The 23,502-nt window shown below is 46.0% G+C and overlaps 1 protein-coding gene across 3 annotated transcripts in view; it reads left to right on the top strand.

The window, feature by feature from the left end:
• PPM1L (protein phosphatase, Mg2+/Mn2+ dependent 1L) overlaps positions 1 to 23,502 on the top strand; it is a 91,709-nt gene that overhangs the window by 47,595 nt on the left and 20,612 nt on the right. For all 3 annotated transcript variants that reach the window (XM_021393963.1, XM_021393965.1, XM_021393964.1), the window contains exon 2: positions 15,801 to 15,975. In XM_021393963.1, coding sequence (XP_021249638.1) covers positions 15,801 to 15,975 — 175 coding nt within the window. The remainder of the gene's footprint in view (positions 1 to 15,800; positions 15,976 to 23,502) is intronic.

The following is a 23,502-nucleotide window of genomic DNA, read 5'->3' as shown; positions in this document are numbered from 1 at the left end:
TAGTTCATCAGATTAATTTGCTCTCCAATTCGTGCATTTTCATTCTAGAATATCTTGGTTTTTACGTGTAAGTATCTGCAGCTCTTTAAGGTACGTCTCATTCTCAGTATTTATTTTGCAGGAGATTAAAAATAGCCAAGATTTAATCAAAAGGCCAAGCAAGGCATACTAATCTGCTCTGAACTCCTGAGCTGGCACACGCTGAGGGATGTGTTGGCTCTGGGCTTGGGAGCTTGCTGCCTTCAGCTGCAGGTTTCTTTCCAAGTGAAGCCCAGCTCTGTGCTCCCATCAGTGCTTTCCCAGCCAGTGAGGAGTTCTCAGAGGACTGGGGAGCGGCAGACTCCAGATTCCTTCAGTGACCTGATACCAGAAGCTGGGCATTTGCTGCAGAAGTTAGCTCCAGAAACTAGCGGCGCTCCTACTTCTAACCTGCGGTTTGCCTTCTCCCTGGGGAAGCTGGGAAACGAGTTGTATACAAGCATGGGCTCTGGGTTGCTCTTTGTGTGCCCACCTCACCGCGAGGCAGCGTAACAATCTGTGCTGGGCGTTCAGCGTGGCAGTGCTTGGGCAGTTATGCTGTGCTCTGATTCACCAAGGGTTGTTCCAACTTCTCCACCAAAACTGCCTTCCACGTTGTCTCTTAAGTTTCTCCTTTCTGTCACAAGCTTCTTGGAGGCTGGGCCTCCCTTCTGGTTCCTCCTTTCACCCGAAGCAGTCTCATTTCTCTTTGGCCGCACCGCTCCATCCCAGCCTCCTGCCTCTCAAAGTGGTTTCTCCAGGATTGCCAGGTTTTACCCCCAGTGCTTCCTGTTGGCATGTCACTTTTCTCTATTTAGATCAGTTTCACACCCACAGCATTCCCAGATCTGGTTTGATCCCCTTTTGCTCGCTGCTGGCACATTTATTCCAGCCGTGCTCAGAGCACTGGGATTCTCTCAGCTTTTGCTTTCGCCTCCGTGTCTGTCTCAGTGTCAGTCACCAAGGAGCAGCCCACTTTCTGGAGCAGCCCACTTTCTGGAGCACAAAGCGCCGACTCCAGCAGCTTCCTGCTCAAAATTATTTGCTCGTGTTTTCATCCCAATCTACTGAGACACTGCTTAGATTTCACCGTGGTTCATCCCATTAGTATGTGCTTCTGCTCAAAACAAAGCCTTTCCTGCCAATACCCTGTACCTTTGCTGTCCTACCCTACAAAAAGGAGCGCGTTACCTGGGTGGGTTTAAAACAGGCTGCAGTTTTCTGGGCAGACTGGGAGACCTCAAGTGCGACTCAGCCATCGAGTGCAGGAGGCAGAGCCAAGCAAAGGTCTGCGTGAGGAATGCTGGTGTTCTGGCTTCTAGGGGAGAGGAGCGTTTCTGGGAGAGGATTAAGAGCTGTGCTGACACCATGTTATCTTGCAGCACTGTGTGAATATCCCTAGGTAAATACTGAAGCTGTCTGACTTCTATTTTAGTTCAGAAAGCTCTAGAGAGTCAAGAGAGATTGGCAAGTCGTCAGCGTGAAGCTTACAGCTGGTTTTAGTGATTGAGTGAGACTCAGCCATGCTCCTTACCTTGGACAAGCATTATGAAACGCTCATGGAAAATAACAGGTGGGATGGGAGTAACTCTGTGAAAAGGATCCAGATGGAATAATTAGCAGCAGGGAAAAAAGAGAGTGCTGTTCAAGCGGGCAAGATCTCAAGCAGGAAATCCTGCCAGTGGTGTAACGTTGCTGACAGCCCTGCGGGTGGATGGAGTGCCTGGAGATGTGCCAGGGGGCATCTCAGCCCCTGCTGCCTTCACTCAGAGGCACCCCACCCAACACTTGGCTGCTGCGTTAGGCTCTGTTTTCTTTCACATCACCTGCATGTTCTGAAATCGTACCTTGAAATGCATCTGCTTGTTCATGCCTCCCAGCAAATCTCCTTCCGCTGTGCGATCTGCATATAGCTTCCTTGCCGTAAACCGTATCAGATATGGTGCAAGCTGGGATGTAGGGTCTAGTTATGTCTTTGGGGGAAGAAGCTGTTTATTTCATGAGGAGGGAGAAGTATGGCAGCATGCAATTGCACTGCATGAGCAGCAGGACTCGGAACGCCCCAGGACCAGGCAGCACTCGTGGCACCCAGCACACGCCCCGGTCCCAGGCCTGGCTCTATTTGCGGAGCCTATAGCTATGTGGGTACCACGCTCGGAGCTACTGTGTCATCCCTGGGCTTGTGGCATGGCAAAAACCAGAGTGGAGAATGATGTGTGTGCGGCGGAGCGCAGGGGGTAAAGAGGAGTAGAGGGAAACCTGGGAGAGCTCCGTGCTGGAGAGGAAATGCTGAAGTTAGGGCACGGCACCAGCTTTAAAATCAGAGCATCGTATCTTGCCAGAAGGCCTTGGCAAGGAGATTGAGTGCCTGCGAGTTTGGGGTAAAAACAATGTAGTAACTACAGAAGCTTATAAATCAAACACTGAGTGACTGCAAAAGAAACATTTGCTACCAGCCCTTTTTGCTGAGAAAATAATCTTGATCTCCCCGGCTTCCAGCTCCGTGCCTCAGAGGCTGGCAGCTCACTGAATCAGAAACACGGGTAATTTATTCACAAGAGGCAGGTACTGCATGGAGCTGTGAAAGGGAGGGCTGTAAGATAAGCCACTTGTTAGCTTGTTAATCTGCTTCACGGGGAACTGCCACGTTATATTTTGCTGTTGCTCTTGATAAAAATCGGAGCAATAGCATTCTTCTCAAGAGATGCATTGTGTGCTGGAGGACTGCAAGGACAGGACCCGCAGGATGATGGATGCTTCGCAGGGTAAAGGATGCGCAGCTGGTGCTGAGCAGATGATGGCAGGATGCACGTGAAGCGCCTTGCAAGAAAACTTCACTGCGAGTGGGCAAGTTGCAAGCCTGTTCTTTAGAAACATCGGCTTAGGTTGATTTAATTTCTGTTTAAATTCCTGGAAGTTAAAAGTTGAATGTATTTGGGAAGCATCCAAAATATTGAGTGCTGTTACATAGGCTATGTAGTGCTGATAAAAGGTATGGGCTTTTTGTCATCTCAAGGCTCGCCGTGAAATCTGAAAACTTCAGGCTGTGTCACTTTAATACACAAACATGCTGAGCGATACAAAAGGCTTAAAATCAAAGCTGTGCTCTGTTATCTCTTCAGACCAGGAGCTTTTTCAAGGAGGTTCTAATGCAAGAGCAGAATAACTTCCAGTTGCGTCTTTGAAGTTTTTTTAGTGTGATATCATGGACATTTAATCCGTACCGTGGCTGCTCTTAAAAATAGTGAGACATTGCAAAGTGGAGCAGTAACCAAAAGGAGCTGCTTGAGCGTTTCGTCGGTCTCGCTTCATGACGTGTGCTGTCTTGATTTTGGTGTGACAGCAAACCTAGCGATGACTGCAATTTCAAGTCCCATGTTTCTCAAAGGACTCGGGTTAGGTGCAGATGATGTATGAAGGCATAAAAACTGCTGTGGCAGTGACTACAATGCTTGCTTTCGTGTAATTCCAAGGCTGAGAGCATGTGTGTGTGGCTGGGGCCGATGGAGGCCCAGCGTGTCTCCAGCAGAGCCCTCGGATCTCGGCAGTGTGCTTTTCAGTCACACTCGAAAGTCAAGGTATTGTGAAGTTATTTTTCCCCGTGGGTAAATTCATTCAAAATTGCTTTGAAATTATTTTGCCCGTGTTTGAGCTTCTTTGCCCACGTACGTTTGCTTCTTGGGGGGCTTTTCGTTGATGTTTTTATTCAGCAGCAGCCTTACATTCTTGTCACTAATGCACAGGAAGGGGTTTGCTCCAACGCCCTGGTTTCAGCAGCAGCCTGTTTGGCTGAGTGATGCCATTGCTCGTCCCTTGCCTCAACCCAGAGATGACAGCAGCCCAATGTCAGCTTGACCTTCTGCTTTGTTAGTAAGTGCTATTTGCAACCCCTTGTCCTAACGAGCTAGAGGAACGGAATTACTGTGTGCTATCACATTTAATTAAATTGTGTTTCGAGAGGCTGCCATTTAAAATGTAACTTTTATTTCCCTGGCTTGGGTTTCATCTTTCGTTTTGCTAACTTCATTCCTCACTGCTTACTCTTCTCCCATCGAGACGAGCCATCTCCCAATTAGCATCATTTGTTCATTTTTCCTGCATCTGCCTCTTTTCTCTGTATTTTCCCTGTGTGCCCCCAGCCTCTTGGACTCAGTGAGCCCAGGAGTGCGCAGCCAAGAGAACTTTTTGGTTCTTCAGCTGCATGCATCTTTAGAGAGAAGAAATAACAGCATCCAGGCACTTGTGTTTATCTTAACTGGGGCCCTGATTTATGCCCTCCCTCCTCTCAAGGATGCTCCTTCCGGGGTTTACATAGTGAAATGGCACTGCAAGATGAACATGCATTGGGAACCTTATTTATAGATTGCAATTGGCTGCTCTTCTATTTAATGGAGTTCCTGTCTTTGAGCTGGTGTCATTTAATTAAGTGTTTTATGTAACTACTCCCTGTTCATTCTTTCTCTTCTGGAAGGTTTGTGTTTTCGTACTGAAGAGGGCATTTCAATTTTCACGAATTTGGTAAGTCCATAACTTGGGAGACAAAACCACAACCAAGATGGGAGATTCCCAAGTTGGAGACGCTTCTTGTAGTGGTGTGGATTGGGTGGAGGTGCTGCTAAAGCCATTCTTTTTCTCACCAGTTACTGATCTACCAGAAATTTCTCTTATTTCTCCTCTTTTTAGGAAGAGGGGCTGCAGTCCAATCTCTTTGTCAGTAAAGAGGTGGGGGCACATCTGTGCATCCTTGTTGGAATGCCTGCCCTGCCTTTGTCTGGCTAGACAGTTCCATAATAAACTGGTGCAGTCAAATTTACTTTCCTACTCATACATTTAGGATCACAATACCCTTTTTAAGGGTGTGTTGTGCTGTAATCTTGTGTTTCAGCTCCTTACCACCCATGTGACGGGCAGGAGCAATCCTTCTCTTGGCAGCCTGTTATTACAGCAGCACACGTGGAGGGAGACAAAAGTCCCCTCTATTCTGGAACGGTGTTGGATTAGTTTTACACAAACTGTGAATGCAGCACTTTCCTGGCTAGCTCCGTGCTCATTATTTGCAACACGGGTCAATACAGTGGCCTTTTCAGATCTGAAGTGAGGAGAGAACCTAAGCAAAAGAACCGTAATTGCATTTAAACGGAGCTCATTGAGTCTCAAAGTCATTATCTTCACAAATTTCAATTTCCATATACATGGCTAAAGGAAAATGTCAGCAGGCGCCCGTGGTAAATCGTTTCAAGAACGACATGGGCACATTTTCCCCATTAACTGTTTGTGTGCACTGTTTGTCCCAGCTTTTGAAAAGGCAGTGGGACCCAGTGAGCGGGGCTGGAACAAATTGTGGTTTTGTCATCTATTCATTCATTCATCTCCCGAGTTCCTCCGAGCGAACGGTGCAGCACAGCACGGCCACAGAGCCTGGATTAACCCTTAGGCACCGTGACTTCAAATACTTCTTTTCCACAGTGAAGTCATCTATCTTGATTCTTATCTCTTTCTCACTGCAGCACTGGATGTAGCGTGGGGCTAATTAGAAATGTGGTTCTTAGTACAGAATTTTGATAAGGTCACTCGTAGGAGAACCAGGGACCCAAATGAAAGCCTGAGAATTGCTTCCATCATTAGGCATATCCAGTGCAGTAAAAGCTCTGTCAGGGCAGGGCTTGGCTGGTGGGTGCCGTGGGGCAGCACCTGGCCAGGGCTCCTGCTCCAGTGCAGAAGTGCCCGGCTGGCTGCCTGCACTGCAGCAGCATCTGTGTGCTGGCTCTCCAGGGGGTGGTGTGCAGATCGCTTCTGACTATGGACAGCAAGTAAATAGTACTTTGTATGTTGGCACTCCGCAAGTATTTGAAAATCCTTGTCCATTTTCTTAAGCTTTGTGAAGTTTTGAAATAGTATTGGAATAGTATGCAGAGATGCAGAGCCACGTCCCAGGCTGGACATGGCTCTGGGCAGCCTGATCTAGTGGTTGGCGACCCTGCACTCAGCAGGGGGATTGAAACTCGATGATCTTTGAGGTCCTTTTCAACCCAGGCCATTCTAGGATTCTGTGATGTTTCAGGAACACTGGAGTCGGTGTTGTGAAAAGGAGCAGTGGGAGCCTTGCAGGTACTCTGGCTTTGGGGGAAAACACGCCCAAGGTAGCAGCACGGTGACCAGTGTGTGTCTGATCCTGTGCTCCTCTGACCTTCCCCTACTTTGTTAGACTACATTAACAGCAATCTTTATAAATCTGCTTCTTAGCAGGACCGATACCTATCCACTGTCAGAAAGCGTAATGCAGAAGGGCGGGATTTGCATGTACCTTGTGCTGCAGCCCAGACCCTGAGGAGTGCCTTACAGATGGGCAGCTGTGCACCTGGCTTTCTGTGTGGGAGCCTGTAGGAAAAGAACAGCTCTGCATGAGCCATCTGCACAAACTGCTGCAGCTGCACTCATCTGGTCAGCACTGGAGCAAGCCCTGGTGCATTGGTTCCAGCCAGCATCCCTGTGAGCACGCACCACATCGCGCAGCCAGCCAGCAGCTGGCAGAGGGGACTCAAGAAGCACTGGTATGGTTCTGCACTGAGTACGGCAAGAAATGCACATTCCCTGGTGCACACAAGGTATCTGTGTGCTCGCCTCTCCATCCTGCACCTGGCAGCGTGCCTCGCTCCTTTCTAGGGGCAGCCCAGGCAGCGTGGGCACCGTGTGAGCTGCATCTGGGCCATACCCTGCTCAGGGGGACTGAGGTACTGCCAAAACGAAGCTGGTTGAGGAGGGGAGTCCCAAATGTGACTTCTACAGTGGGAAAAACAACATTTTGTTCCTTAATTTTGTTCTGTAGTTCAATTGAATTGCGCTGACTGTTTTTTTTACTTATTTTTTTTAGAGTAAGAATCTCAAATAGATAATAAATTTCAGACCAGATGGTTGGATTTTGCTAAAAGGATAAGTAAAAATAGAATCTTCTCAGTCTCCTGCGTAATGAACTAATTCTAAGAGTGTTTCAGCCCAGGCTGAATCTTTCTAATTCCTGGGATGATTTCTGCTTGGCAGAAAGTGATGCCTTTAAATCAGGAGAGACCATTTAGACTGAAATATTCCAGTGCCCTCACTCTCCCTTTGCTTGGAGAGGGAGAACAACGTCAAACAAAAAAAGAAAGCTTCTTGCTATTTAATTGTGCCTAATAGGCAGTAAATACACTTTGCACTAAGTGCAAGTAACGGAATGGAAAGCTTTTGGTAAAAACCTGATTCTTTGTAAGCCTTCTTATATCCTGCTGCCATTTGCAAATCTGCACAGAAATACCTGTAGAAATCCTCTGGAGTAGTTGTAAGGCATTTGAATAGCTGTATTGGTGCAAGGGAGCAGTTACCAAGCCTTAAACATCATTTTCTCAGGGGTTGCACAAATTTGCATTTGTTTTGCAAAACTGTTGGGTTTTTTTTTCCTTCTTTGTTGAACTTGAAACACAAAATGCAGTATTCTTCTGTATCCAAGCAGCGTTTGCTGCCTAGCAGTTCAATACTCCTGTAAAGTTAGTTGTTTTAATGATATTTCAGCCATTATTTTCAGCGTCACCTCTCCGTTTCTGTTGCTTCTGGTTTTTACGCCAACATAAAAAAAAAAACAATTGATCCGCTTAGATTTGATGGTAGTAACGTAAGAAGATGTTTCAGCTTTTCCTTGCTGGATGAAACTCCTTCTGGCAGCTCTTCAGCACATGCAGTGTCGACGTTTATATTCGGCAATCGCTTCTGACCCTCTGACCATAACTTGTCGTTCGGGACCCACATTTCTCTGCAGTGTGAAGTGGTGGTGGACAAGTATTTTCATGCCCTTTTAAACCTTTTTTTTTTTTTTTTTTTAACTGTTTCCTAATTCAATATTTGGTTACTTCTACGTTAGTACTGATAGCCATTATCAGCAGATTTGGGTTAAACCTTGACATTCGTACTTCATTTTTAATAATTAATTCAAGCATTCTGTCTTTGTTCCATTAGCTAAATAACGCCTGTTGGTAAGTAGAGATATTAGTCTCGTGTGCCAAGCAGTAATGCCTCTTACAGCCAAGTGGACATGAAAGTCGTAATTATCGTTTGTCTTTTTGTGTGCCTTCCAGGACCTTTGAAATACATCATCTTTGCAATGAGCTTCAGTTTCTTATTAGTTAAAACTACCCCGAGTATTATAAAATTACAGCTTTGTCTGTGGTAATTTTCGGTTTAATTTACCTACTAATCTTAATTCTTCTCCTAAAAAGAACATGAATAATAATTGGCTTCCCAGCACAATTAGGATTCAGAATTTGTATCTGTGCGTGTGCAATTTAAGCGCTAATGCATTTGCTTTTATTAGGGTAGTAACTTTGCTTATTCTCATTACTCTTAATGTATTTACTGAACCTTTTTTTTTTTTTTTTTGTCTGGTGCCTAAAGACCCGGAATAAACCTGGGTGGAGCCCAGCCCTGAGTTACCAGAGGAGGTTTCACAACCTGGCAAAGGGGCCGAGGCTGGCAGCAGCCTGGTGTTTCTTGCAGTTAGGTACAATTTCTGTAGCTCGGTTCGTGCCCATTGCCTCTTGGCCGTTCCCTGTGCACAGCTGAGGGGAATTCGGCACCATCGTTTGTATTTGTGCACACAGGTAAGGTCTCCCTGGACTTTGTTGTCTTTGGGCAAAACCATCCCGGTTTCGCTGAGCTTCATGGGATTTGTGTCGGGGTCCCCTCAGGTGGAGGAGGAGCAGCCGCTGCCCCTCAGCCTGAATCTCTGTAGCTGCTGAGGTTGCTCTGTGCCATCGCCCTGCTCCATTAAGCAGCACGTGCTTCATTTCCTCAGGCACAGAATTCCCCTCCATGGTGATATCTCATTGTGTTCATTGATCATAATGGTTATAGCGATGGTTAACCAAAACATACAAGAAGAACATGGATTCTGACTTGATGTATTTGCTGCTTTGAATACTTTCAGATCAACACAGCATGTATTAATGGGATTAAACTCAGGTTACATGAGGGGCTTCATGAAAATCACGTGCAGACATTGTTGAGTAGGTAGATTCATAAGGAACGCCCTCCTGGCTCATGTACAATTGGGATGTAGTAATTGCATCAGAGATAGGGAAGTGATAAATAATGAAGGTCAGCTGAAAATCCAGACTAATTGGATACATTTGCTTGGTGAAAGCCTGCCCAGAGCGTGCATTTCAGTACAGTGGGCTGTAAGGCCTTAGAGCTAATATAGCAGAAGGCTGAGGGGCTCCCTGCATCGAGGAGGAGATCTCATGGCAATGGAGAGCAAGAAATGTTCTGCACATGGGTGGTGGAGGGGTGGTTTGGTATCACACTGCGGCGTGGCGTGGTCCGAGGTTGCAGCAGAACCACTGAGGGCAGAGCTGGGGAACTGCAGCTAACGGAGGGGAGCTGGGAGTGCTGGAAAAGATTAGGAAGCCTGGGCAGTAACTTGACAACTAATAATGTGCCATTCAGTGAGCTCCATCTATTTAAGGTTATCAATGAGAAGATAATGGGGCGATTTGATCAATTTGCTTGTATTTACATGAGAAAAGGGAAGGTAGGTGAGCAGACGTTTTACTTGATTCAGTGTTGGAAAGTCATAGATAATAGTAGCTTCAGACTGGAAATAATGTGAACATTTTCTTTGGTATGTGAAATTATCCTCTAACAGTAAGGATAATTAACTTCCAAGGGCAATAGAAGATTCTCTGTCTCTGTTTCAGAGTAGAAAATTTTTCTAACTGGCCTCTTCAGGCAATGGGAAGGAAGTCCTGTGGTCCTTCTGCTTCAAGATGTCAGGCGAGATAATCATAACGCTCCCTCTTGATTTGATAGAATTAATCTTTTAATTAGATGTCCAGATTCCGAAGCAGCCCTTGTAGCTCTGCCAATTACAGTGTCATCTCTGACAGGTCAGTCTCTGCACTTAAGTTTCTTCCCTTGACTGTAGAATGAGTGACTGCTTGGCTATATCCTATGCAGCACTTTGGGGTAATTTTAATTAAATTATTTATTCAGAAATGAATTATTCAAGTGTTTTGCTGTCCCTTCCCTAAGTGGAAGATGGAAAATGATGGTTTTGCCTTTACTCTCACCTCTTCTGATCCGTGTCCTAGAATAACGAGCCCCATGCCGGCATTCAAGTGCGTGCTCAGCGTAAGGGAACGCATTCTTATGTGACTAATGGTGGGGGGAGTGGGAGGCAAAGCACAACGTGTAATTTTTACATTACAAATGTTGTTGACTGACTTGCTTCTCATTCCAGGACATTTAAATAAGTCTATTTAAGAAGTGAGTGACAAGTGCCGTCTTAGGGAAGAAACTCAAATACATAATGGAAAGCCATACATCATCATCATTTATCATTTTTATTTTTATTCCTTCTGTTTGGTGCTATGGCTGCGTGGAGGGCTTGAAGCCATAAATCACATATAGGCTGTGTCAAAGGAGATGAAGCTCTCTGTGCTCAAAGCACAAAATCAGAGGAAGCTCCACGACAGATGGCCTTTGCTTTCCGTTTCACGGGCACCAGTTCTCACTGGGCAATTCATTATTTTCTACAGTCGAAGCAGCTGTGGATTACTGTAATTATAGATTAAATATATCTCTGACAATCCAGTGTGAATACTAATTTGAACTTTATACATCTCCTTGGAATCAGGTTAATTTTCTCATGATTATACAGCCTCTGATTGACTAAAGATGTTTGTGAGGCTAATATTTTTCCTGCTATGGAAATAAATTGTGCATGCATTGCAAAATACCAGTGGTGTTCTCAGTGCTGTTGAAAGTCCTGAGAGAGTATTCCCGAGTCCTGCAAACATTTCCAGTGTCGTGCTTTTGCTGCCAGCCTCGTTTAAACTCTAGGTTTGGCTTTCCTAGGATGCTTACTGATCAATAGTGAATTGTTGGTAGAGTAGATAAAGGAGGCTAAGCACACCGAGAGTTTGTATGGGAAAACTCTGCCAATGAGTTTATTTTGACTTGTTTGTTCTTTAAGTAGTTCCTTGCTGTAGAGGGCAAAACGTTCATCCCAGTGCCATTTGTAGACCTTGTTATCCTCTTGAGAGTAGATTATGTTTTGCTGTCATGTTTTCCTTCTGAAAACTATTCATAGACTCACGTCCTTTGTCCAAGGGGCTTGCCATAGCAAAATTCCACTGACTTCAGGGGAGTTATTTGTGGCTCCTGCTGATGAAGGAGCAGCATCAGCCTGAGTGAAGCTCTCGTCAAGGCAGGGATCCAAAGAGTGCCCTGTAACCATCTTCATCGGACAGTCAGCACCCAATAGAGCGTTGAGATGTCAAGAAACACCTCTTAAAGGTGTAACTTGATTTGTAACTACAGTAAAGTGGGAAGAAATGTGCTTGAGCACGGCACGAGGAATGTGCTGGTGGAGCAATCCTGGCTGGCCCTGGCAGCAGGGGCTGCTCTGTGCCAGAGGGCGGTACACGCAGGTAGATTGACTTGGGGGCCTTTAGTTACTCGAGGCGTTGTTTCTTTATCCTAGCAATCTGGGTTTATATATATAAACATTTATTTAAAATGTATTTTTGTAGTGTAGTTTTTTGAAATGAGCAGGAAACTGCTGCCAAAAAAAATCACTAATGGACTGGAATACATTTCTTGTCCACAGCCCCATTTTTTTATCGTCCTATTGTAAGATATCTAGCAAGCTAAGGGCTCTGTTCATTGTGTAATGAATTGTGGGATGGTAGATTTTTGGGGGTTTTGTTTATATCTTTGTTTAGTTTTAAGATATAAGCCCAGAAAAGCGTGTAGAAAAGTATCCATGCTAAGGAGTCCTAGTCTAAAATGTGGAAGGTGAAATCTCCAGTGGGATCATGGCACGTTCCCAGCAGCACCTCTGCTGGAGTCCTTGAGCTGCTCCCCAGCCTGCAGCTGATGGGAACCAGTTACTGCGTCCTGCACACCCTGAGAGAAGCACTTTGCTGGCTGTGCCGTACAGTTCTTGCTGCTTTCACATAATAGAGATCATTTGATCTTTTATTCCATTTTCAGGCACCGAAGTTAAACTGCCTACTCTGTAATTCCACTTCTCTTCCTTTATACTATTTCAAAAGTAGCCCCTGCGTTTGCCCTTTCCAAATAGTATCTCGCTGTCCTCTGTGAGTTTTCAAAGACAGAAGTTGTTAAGGAAATTGTTTCAGCCAGCTACCTACAGCTGAACTGATTTCATCTGGCCCAGCCACCTGGAAAACCCTGATCTTTACAAATACTTCCTAACGTATTCTTTCCCTATTCTGTCTTGAGATTTTGGTTACCTTCCTCTGATATAAATTGCCACTTAAATGCACGAAGGTAAAGGCAGTCATACTGTAGCCAAAATGAGACTGCAAACACTTCAGCTTTTATGGCATCATCTGTCAAAAGCTTTTCTACTCTGCTGAGCTGTAGACCAACGTTTGCCTGTCTTTTTCTTATTACAAATGGACTTGCAGAAACTTTTCTTGCCACCTTTGCTAGCTTTAAGGCATTTTTTACTCCAGTCTCCACTTGTTTCCGTGCTCATTGTTACATTCTGACTGTGCATGTGCTTCCTTCTCAAAATGCTTTCCCTCAGGTGAACCAGGAGTTGAGCAACGTGCCCCTTTTCCGTAATGGCAACTCTGCCCTTGCCCAGCAGCTCCCAGTGTGTCGTCTCTGGAGCGTGTAGTAGTGACCCTGTGTCCTTCAAGGAGAGGGAAGCGCGGTGACAAGAAGAGGCAGAAAGATGTGCCGGAAGAATCTTGATTTTGTTTTTAATCCTTCAGCATACATGCTATGCCAGCAGTACTGCTCTCCAAAATGGATCTGTATTTTCCTCTGGTCTCTGGATGCTTGCAGCAGCAAGCATCACAGGACAAACTGTCTCAAGAGTATTAAGGTCAGAGATCTGTAGTTTCCCTCCTGTCCCTGTAAATCACTGCAGCCAACGAGGAGCACAGGTCCCAGGCAAGGAAGTCCTCATCTTCCATTCTTTGCATTGGAGACCTGTGTTGTGGCTCGCAGCTCTTCCGACTCCTTGGCTGCTCTAGCTGCTGTATGTGCAGTTGTGCTCATCTTCCCACACTGCTTTCTGCAGCACTCCTTTCTCACAGGGCTGTGGGCCTGCTTAGCACTTGCTCTCTCCATCATCACATTTGATGCTGGAGCCCTCTGGTCTCCTCCTGTGTGCCCACAGATGTGCCCATGGTCACAGACCCTCCGGCCACACGACCCCAGTTGCTGTTTGGCCACCGACACAGCTTTGTGGGACGTACAGGGCAGCTGCTCATCCACTGAGGACACACTTCAGGTGGCAGAAATGCATGGGATCAAGTGTTTGCTTTGGTGGAATAAGCATTTCCCATCGATTACTAATGTTGGCAAATTTGGGAGTTACTGAAGGGTGATGGGTGCTTTGGAGGTTCAGAATGAGACACAGTGAGGGATTTCAGCATTTCCTGGTGTGATTTACGTGTAGGGTTGTTTTTTTGGTAAATAGAGAAAAAAAAAATGACTTTTAGTGAATCAGCTCTGCAAGTCTTTTCCAGCATTAGTGATTCTGTGACTCTATGACATATTCTCGAGTTATTTCACTGTAGGTAGGTGCATAAGATAATAGATTGCTACTGTAGAATGCAATACCTTAAAGGCAATCGGTGGTATAAATGCCAAGGAGTTCGTATCCATTTTGTCATTACTTTGCAGCTCAGTATCTAGCTGCGCCATGGGAGGCAGACATCTCAACATTTATTGAGAATTCTTTTCAAATCCACATTCAGGTCGGTCTCAGCCCCATGTGCTTGCCATCCTTCGGGGCTGGGGGCCGGGCCAGCTACCTGCGGCCCTGAGCTCCGAGCTGGCTGCGTCCTGCTTGTCAGAGTAACGCTTCAGCAGGAAAATAATTGCTGCACATATGTTTGGAAACGTCTAGCCCTTGTGCACACGTATCCCTTCTAGGTCAGGCGTGCTGCTGGGAAGGACTTCAAGCACTCAGTGCAACAGCATCCCCTGAAGCATGGCAGGAGGAGCTCCAGGTACATGAGTGTCTCAGGAAAAGGCTCTTGGGCAGCATTTCTCCACGGATTGTGGGTGTCCTGATGTGGGAGATGAAGGTGGCCCTGTGCTGTGGGTGCATCGGTGGGGCAGCCCCCAGATGACCAGCACCCTGGGTCCCAGTTGTGTTCCCATCTGCTCCCATCCACCCGTCTCTGGGCTTTTGTGTGGGTCGTGAGGTCTCTGGGTCAGGAGTGATAGCGTTTACAGCCGCCGGCGTGCATGTATTTGCTCAGATGGTGCAGGACATATTGCAGAAAATGAATGTGTCTAAACTCTTCTGCTTTCCGCTCTTTGGAATTGCTGCAGTGGGAGAGCACAAAAATACCCCCTGCAGAGGGAAACCTCTTCTCAAAGCAAACGTTAAATATAAATGCCCGAATGTGGAGTAAATAATTAGCGTACTGTGTGTCTTTTGGCCTTCCCTTGGAAGAAAGCAGCTATTAAACTGTAACGCTAAATACGTTGTACTCGTGTGGAGAGGTCGCTGGGTTTTTGTAGAGTGATTCCATTCGTCTCGCATAGCTCGGCTTGCAGATAAATTGAACACAACTTCAGTGATATTTTAAGGCTGTAATTTAATCAGCAATTGACTTTGGAAAACTAAATATAAACCCAGGAGAGCATGCTGCTGAGCAGGGGTAAGCTGTGGTCAGTCCCAGGCCCGAAGCAATGTCGTGTTTATCATTTTTCTCTTCTACCCTGAGGCTGGCTGGAAAGCTGGAGCACGGGACAGCAGCCCTTGCTACGCGTTTCTTTTCTAGCTGTGTTTGTGTCAGTGATGGAAAGAAAAGAAATCAAACCGAACCGCCGTGCCAGAAAGAGGGGCTTGCTATTCCCACGGGAGTGCAGTGCCCACAGGAGAGAGGTGGTTGTGCTTCAGTAGCAGGAGGCCAACGTGCCACCCTGCCTGCACGAGAGCAGCCTGTCCTGCAGGGCTCAGTGAGCTGCCACCGCCTCGTCCCACACGGGGCAGCTGCTCCGGCTGCAGCAGCGATGCTGGCAGGTGGGCACCTGTCCAGAGCCAGATGCTCTTCTCATTTACTGCCCTGTACGTATTCTGCGTGTCGCTCTGTAACGCTGGTACAACCATGCCACCTTGTGTTAATTTCTGTTTTCTTACGGTCTTAATTTTTTGCGTGCGTGACTGATTAAGAATGTCCTGTGGATGTGTAATACAGCTGCCGTGTCCCTGTCCAAACCTGGTCATGTAACAATAGCAGGTGAAGAGATTCCATTCACTCACTTGGTACTTAAAAAATAAAAGCGTCGTATGCTGTAGTTATGTTTTCAAAATATGTTTATGATGAAGAAGTGTAGGTACTGTGGTATCCCAGGAAATGCACGAGGCCAAGATTATACCTTTTGAGTTACTCTGTGTCTCACAATTTGCTATTCATGGAGCAGCTCCAATGGACGATCAATGCAGCACGTTGGTTGATGGAGAAGCCATCACTTGTGCGTCCTGCTGGAGAGTAGGATTGTGCTTTTGCTCAGAGGAATTTGTTCTGTGATGTCCCCGCATCCATGGGAGTTCTGGGCAGGCAGGGTAATTTTGGCAGAGAAACAACCTGTTGGTTTTAGCACTATGGAGTTGGTAGTATTAAGAGTATTCTGTTGTGTGGATTATTCAATTTGATAGTGCTTTAATTGAGAACAGTGCTAATAATAATGCTGTGAACATACATGAAGCTTTTCAAAAGAAGCAGTGCTGATTAAACCCTTATTTCTTTTCTGCATAGTCGGCAGCAGAGTATGTGAAGTCCCGCCTGCCCGAGGTCCTGAAACAGCATCTTCAAGACTACGAGAAGGACAAGGAGAACAGTGTGATGTCTTATCAAACCATCCTGGAACAGCAGATTTTATCGATTGATCGAGAAATGCTGGAAAAATTGACTGTATCCTACGATGAAGCAGGTATAGCTTTACTTCTTTCTAAGTCACGTTTTACTGAAAACAAGTTGCCCACTTCCAGTCTTTGGAGGGATCGTGAAGCCTGTTCAGGTGGTTTTGTCAAAGGGATGTCTGGCACGTTGCTGGATTCTTCTTCACAACTAACGTGTTTTTGAGCTCGCTGAGCTAAGGGTGAACTGGGTGGTCACAATCTGATTTTTAAATGTGACATGATGGATGCAGATAGACAAAAATAGGTAACTGGTAAAATGTCCGAGGGATTTCATCAGTGCAGTTACAGGGTTCTGATGATTGTGTCGTGACGGTCTAGATTTCAGGAGGTTTGTAATTATAGCTAATACTTTTTACTATCATTTAGTTTGAAAGTAGTTAGAAGTCTCCTAGCTTTTGGATCCTTCAGCTTTGGGATCAGCTGTCCTGATGCCAGGTCTTCTTTACGGTTACAGAGGAAAAATAACAGATGCTTTCGGATGGTTTTTGCTGATCTTCCAAAATAGCCTCCCATATCTGCCATGCACATCATCCCCTGACTTCTCAGCCTTCAGCCTTGGGAAGGCGGGCGCCGACAAGCTTGTATTACTTTCTCGTGTTGCCTTGTGCTTACGATGTAGTGCTGAAATACTCAGAACGCTTGGATACTCAGCAACTTCCGTCAGTCTCCTGCTCAGACTCCCGCTCAATATCTTTGATCTCAAATGCTCAAGCAGCTTGAAATGCCTTGTGCAGGGTGTCTGTTCTGGCTACTTGCAGGGCTGTGAGCTTTAGTGACTTGAAGCAATTACAATGCTCTATTAATTCATCAGCTCCTTTCACACACTCACCCAGTAAACGCGCCTGATTCTCTTAAACTGCTTTGATCTCAGAAGCTCTCAAGCAACTTGCAGTGCCTTTTGCAGACTGTACATGTCATGTGCTTAAGGAGCTGTGCGTCATAGAAGTTCTTGAAGGACAGCACAGTTAAAACAAGGGCCCGGGGTGTATTTTTCATCACTTATCTTCAGTTTTTAATGATGCTTAAAAAATAAGCTTTTTAAAGTTGTCTCTTTCTGTTGCTTCTGCTTATATTTTAGCAGAGAATTTACCAGTCCAATGAACAGTGTAGATCCTTTGCTGTCACGCTGATTTGGTCACTTCATCTCTCCAGTCATTTTGATTGATTGAAGTTTGTTAGAAGGAAAAAAACAGTGGAGAAAATTACCAACCCGTCAGGAGAAAAAGCATTTTCCTTTATTGAAAACTGCACGTTTGCACAGAGAAAATAAAGACTGAACTACTCCAAACGTGCATTTGGAGATTTCTATCATAGAATAAAGCAATGGTGTAGAAATGTGAAGCTATGTAAGTAAGCATTTTAGTAAAGTCTCAGCACTTCAAAACTGAAGAGAGGATGCAACTCACTGAAAATTAAAAGCCAGAATTTGAGTCTGCTAATCAGCTAGAGATACCTCTAGAGATTAAAACACCGAGACGGCGGAGGCTCGTTATTCTAATCATGGCACTTGTTCATAAAAAAACAGAAGTGGTGCTACCTGCTCTGGAAGGAAGATCTGATCATGATCTGAGCACAGAGAATGTGCTGCTCTAGATCACTGCAGCAGATGTTCCTGATTCCAAGCTCTTGAGCCGTTCAGTCTCGCACCAGTTGTGTTGGTGATGTATCTTGTTGCTGTTTTTCCGTATCAAAGTCAATTTAATGAGAAGCTGCTGGCGGTAAATACAAAAAAGAGGAAAGCAATCTTTAAAATCAAAACAGTGAACTGCAAGTGATGACTGTGTAAGGGACAAACACAGTTTTGTCTGATGTGAGCCATCAACAAAACCCATCCTGGTCGCTCAGGGCGGGGATGAGCCCTGGGCTCTGGGCAGCGTTGCCCTGGTGGTGGCACCCAGAGCCCTGGTTGGGTTTTGCTTCAGCCATCTCCAAAGTGATTCTGAAGTCCTTTCTTCTCAGGAGAGCATTTCCCCGTCCCTCTTTTCTTCCATCAGTGAGTTCTTTGAAGGAAAATCGGTGGATATTGTACTTAAATGCTGTACTTACAGGTGCTCTAGAGAAAGAAGCACTTGTCAAAATGGGTCTAAGCTGATTTTTCTGGTTAGGTATCCTAACTGCATCGTTTTGTAGGCTGCAAATACATTTTTGTGTGCGTGAGTGTAAAATTCTGCTACATCCATTTGCCAGATTAAAACAGTACAACTGTGCATGTTAATTTGGCCTTTGTAGCACAGCATGCAAGTATTAATGAAGCGGAGGTTTGATGGACTCGGCATCCTAATGCCCCTTTTTGTAAATCTTCCCTGTTAGGAAATCATTTGATCGAAACTACCAAATGAAGCGAGTTCATCTAAAAATAGGCAACTGCTGACAAGATTCTTAGTGAAGTTTGACTAAGAAAGATCGGTACAATGAAAGCAGGCCAAATGTGACAGATGGATACAAATCCTCTCGTAATCTTTAAATCCCTTCGTTTAAAAAGTGGCGTTCTTGAGTAGCTATGGCTGGGTTAATTTTGTGCAAGAATATTTTCTCTGCCGAGGCTTTACTGGCTGCTAATCCTATTCCTTCCATTTACAGCACCTTAATGTCTGAGCTGGTCAGTGACTCCTCTGCACAAGTGGACATTTAGGATACTGACAGGCACTTGGGCATTGAACCTGTGTGTGCCGGTTAGCTGCAGCCTGCAGGAGGCTCTCCTGATGTTGTACTCACAGGTTTCTCTTTAATGGATAGCCCCTCTCTGCCAAAGTCCTGTAGAAATCGAGTTTCATTACTGAGTGACAAAAGAGATGGATTTCATTTTTCCCTGCCATGAAGCTGTGGTGAGAGGTATTGATTGAGGCCAGTAGTCAGCTCCAAAAACGCTTCCTTACCTCGTAGTTACCAGTGTGTCCCATGTTTTCACACAAAGCAGGTGGCTGCTGCCCCACACACCCTCCCTGAGGGGACCCAGAGCTCATCTCTGCGCTGCCAGTATCCAAGGGCTGTGCTGTGCTTCACCCTGTGCTGGGGAACCGCATCCTCACCATGGTTTTGTGGCTTAGGGTAAGCCTGAAGGAGATGGAGCGTGGCACTGCTGCGGGGCTGGGGCTGACTCAGGGCTCAGGAGGGAGCCACAGAGGGCAGGAGGAGCCTGCCCAAAGGGAGCCCCTGCTGTCCCAGCCTTCATGATCACGAGGAGCTTAGGTTTCAGTTCTTCGGCCCCATTTTCCTCCTCCAAGCCACTTTCAGTGCCGCTGAGTAAGTGAAATTGCTCGTAACAGCAGTTTATTTTCTTTAAGTGTATTTTTATGCTGGCAAATCACGTCCCAAATTGCCCGAATACTCCAATCTTAGCAACAAAATTCATTTGCCGCTGAGATAATCTGTCCATTAGCACTAGGACACATTGCAGCCTGCCTCTGGGTGAGGTGAGGTTTGTGCTCTGCCTCCACCAAACGTGCCCACACGTTGTGCTCCGCTAAGAATCGCGCCGTGTATCGCTGTCCTCTCCTCCATCCCCGCAGGATTTAGCAGGTAATGAATTGATAATGAACGAAATGGACTCCTCTTACTCAGCCTGGATTTCCGTGCCTCGCAGAACACCAATTTTTTTTTTGCTGTAGCTGCAGCTGTGAGAAGCGGTTCCGAGCATGAATGCAGGGTTCAGGCTGTGAGTCTTGCTTCAGGACCGCAGCCTGACATGCAGTGAGCTATGTACCCTATTAAAGGGATAATTAATACCTTGTTGGAGAAAATCCTTTCTTCCCACTGGAAAAAGAGCTTTATTGGGTAATGTCATAATTACTCTAGATCACAGCAAAACTGAAGGAAGTTAACTTTGCTGTGATGTTTATTGCAAGGCAGCTCATGCACAGGAGTAAGCCATTAAAAATGCAGGAGGAAATCTGTTCAGTTTGCTGTAGCTACCTTTTTTTTTTAAAAAAGAAAGGTCTTAAAATGCTGGGAGTGTGCTTTCACCATGTGTCTGGCCGGTCCTTTCTGCACAGGGAGTGGTCTCTGGGGAAATGCAGCGCCCAGGTTCAGCAGTGGTGACTCACTGGGAGCTTCAGCTCTTGGCCTGAGTGGAGCAGGGGCTCAGGAACATTCCTTGCCCTGTCTTGCCACAGCCCTCCCTGGGGTGGAGGGCTCTGTGCTGCCAGGCATCCCTCACCTCACCTCACCATACACAGCCAGAACGGCTGCGGTGACACGCAGCTGTGCCACGCGTGGAATGACCCGAGCTTCAGAAAGGACTGAGCGTCTTGGTGGAGCGTGCAGCGCTTCAGGAGGGATTTAAAGAGCAGGGAGGAAAGACGCGCGCTAAGCACAATAAGCACAACTGTTGCAAAGGCATTGGATGGCACAGAATATCCAAGAACAACAAAGGAGAGAGAGCGGTAAAGAAGCTGCTGGGAAGAGAAATGCCAGACACAATGCCTTTTCCTGAAGAAAGGGCATGTGCGGGCAAAGGGTGGTTGTACGAATGGCATTTCCATTATCTCAAGAAATGGAACGGGACAGGGTTTCTGTGTGCTGTTGTGAGCACTGTGTGCCAGCGTTGTAGCAATCCAGTGAATTTATTTTCCCATTTGTTGCAAACACATTGACACGGCAGACGTGTGACTAACATTGCTCAGTCTGTCAGGGCAATGGTTACTGCTCTGCCAGAGGCTTGCTTTTGATGGAGACTGAAGCTCTGTGGCTGGGAGTCCACTGCTGTTGTTTGCTTTCTCTCTGGCTCAGGTTTCATTTTTCAATGATTTTTGGATATTTAATCTCAAGAACATGATCTAAACCAACAACATTCTGTCAATCTTCAGTCGCCGCCAGTGTAAATTCAGCACTGAACCTTCTCCAAATAAGACAGTAAGAATAATTTTTACCCTTCATAGCCAGACAATTACTTCTGTATAATCTCTGCCTTATGCTCAGTGCTTTCCTCGGCATATTTAACTTTTTTGCTCATTAAAACTGCATGTTGACCCTGGTCACCACGAGCCAGAGCTCTGTGTCTCAGCAGAGGACAAATAACCCTGGCAAAACCCACAGGGCCAACGCCTCAGGTGGGATTTCTCCCTTGTAGCTTTTGATATTTGCATTAGAGACATCAATTTTCGTGCCATTTTTCTAAAGCTCTTCAATAGTGAGCAGAGAGAAACTGGATGTTCTGGGGTGATTCATGCCTGTATTTTAAGCACACATGTGAAGAGTCATATCCCAAACGTGCCCCCTCTTTTCCATAGACTATGAAATAGCTTTTACTCCCAGGTAAATGCAAGTAGACAGCTCCAGCTGGGAGCCTAAACATCTCCGTCAGCATACCCATGAAATAAATTACATTTTGGTGTACATTCAGCTGAAGCCACGTGACTATCGTTTCCTACACACGAGCTCATACAGTGCCCTGTGGTCTTTCCAGTTCTACTAGAGCACCGACAACATTTGTAAACAACAGGTGCATTAGTTAGGTCTGCCCGAGCGCGCTGCGTTATTTTCTTCAGTTAAAATAATTCTTTATAATGCGTGTAATTACAACCTTTCAGCAGAATCTCCGAGCAGAAATAGCACTTTGACAGGTAAGTGCCTGCCTGCATGTGACATTTCCCTCCTTTCCTGATGAATTTTTTAGCAGGCATTCAGCTGCTGAACGTCGTCGGCCAGCAGACGGAGGGCAGAGCCGCAGCGCCGGCGTTGGGGCACGTACCAAGCACTGCCCTGGGCCACACAGGGGCCGGGGGCTCTGCAGGGCTGTGTCAGTGAGTTAGTTCTACCACTACGTAAGTTCCACCAAAAGAGGTGAAACCAGTGTGTCCCTGCAGAGTGTGGGCATTCAGGAGTGTAACAGGAGAGTCATTTGTGGTTTTGGAACCGTGTAGATAGCAGTATGTCAGGGACCGATTCCTTTTCCCATTTCACAAAGTGTCTTTGAAACCTTGCAGTAGAATTGCAGGGGATGGACTTCGCTGTAGGGAGAGCGTGTGTCAGCGTTGAATTCTTCTGCTGCCCGTGCCCAAAAAAAAAACCACAAGGAAAGGAAGAATGACTCAGACAGCTACAACTGAAACTCTTGGCTCGCTGTGCCAACTACATCGAAAGAGCATTTGGGTTTAATTCCTTTCTCTGAGTGCTTATCAGTTACGTCTGGAGAGCATCTTCAATGGACACACTTGTTTTCAGGTGCTTGCTCAACTCACCCCTTAGCTGTGATGGAGTCAGCTCAAGCCCGTGCCCGGAGGAGCAGTGCAAAGGTTGTGCGAGGACTTTGTCAGGGACACTGCTTGATCACAGCCTGATCACTTCCCTGGTTCTATCTTTGGCCTAATGAAGGGCTTAAGGAATACATAAGAATTAAAATGCAGAAAATGTAGAGAATTTAGAACCCCTGTTTGAGGCTCATTTTGTGTACGTTTGTGTTAGATTCCTTTCGAAAACCTTTAGCTTCAGACGACACGCGCTCTTGCTGGAAGTGCTTGCTGTTGGTGCTGCAGTGTGTTTCCTCAACATCAGATGCATGTGTTGCACGGTGAGACAGACATCTGCGCAGATTTATGTTTTTTTTTTTTTTGCTTTTTAATTTCTTGATTAAGAAATATCTGAGACAGCATTTGAAGACATCCGTTTGCTGGAAATTCAGTGTGTGCAGAGGGGACATCAGCTGCAGGCCCCTGGAAGAAAGCCATCCAGCTAACGGAGCTTTGTCACCTGCTGATGGGGGCAGAGAGAGAAGCCCGGAGGCCACGTTTGTTCTGCCTATGAGCCTGGCAGACCCTTTGGAGATCCTTATTAAATTTGCCTGCATCGTTACCCAAACAGCATTGCTGTAGCAGGACGGAGCAGCGCCAAATCAGTAGCAGCTGCACCTTTGCAAAACCCTTCATTACACTCGCAATTGCAAGATCTCTGTGTTGAAATGAATCTCTTCAGCCTCATTGCTCCTACTATTGTCGTATAACGTGCAAAAAAACCCTAATATTTAGGTTCTTTTGAAAACATTTTAGTGGGAGAATCATTGAGAGGAAAATATATTGTAATCATGTCAAGCGCTTGCACCTGCACACAGATTTATGGTCTGAGGGTGTTGCTGTGTTTCAAGAGATCGCTTACCCTCCTGTCTGCATCTTTATGTCATGTCCTTGGGCTCTTATTTGCAGCATTGTTCAGGTTGTGCTAATCCCTGCTTTGCATGCACAACTGCATTGCACGCCACAATCAATCACTGTTAGCCTTTTTCATTATTTCCCGGTGTCTGAATTATACATGGCTGCATGTAGGAGGGGAAGGGAGCAGGAAGAAAAGAAAGCTTTCTGTTCTCAAGCACAGCTCTCTTAAAAACCCCATCCATAATCTGTAACAACCCATTAAGGTAAAGAAGTTGGCCATAAACAAGTGTAACACCTTCCTAATAGAGGCGGTTGCTGAGTTTTGGCAATCTCTGTGCTTTTTGCTTCCTCCGTTTGCATGCTTTCCATGCAGCTCTGCAATCACAGGGGGCAGCCACTGGCTGTGGTCTTTGGAAGCTGTGTGTCTGTCTGGGTCTGTCCACCAGCTTGGCG

The sequence above is a fragment of the Numida meleagris genome, chromosome 4 (genome assembly GCF_002078875.1).
Source record: "Numida meleagris isolate 19003 breed g44 Domestic line chromosome 4, NumMel1.0, whole genome shotgun sequence".
In the NCBI taxonomy this organism is placed as follows: Eukaryota; Metazoa; Chordata; class Aves; order Galliformes; family Numididae; genus Numida; species Numida meleagris.
Note: the sequence above shows the minus strand (reverse complement) of the source record. Positions and strands in the feature narration are given on the sequence as shown.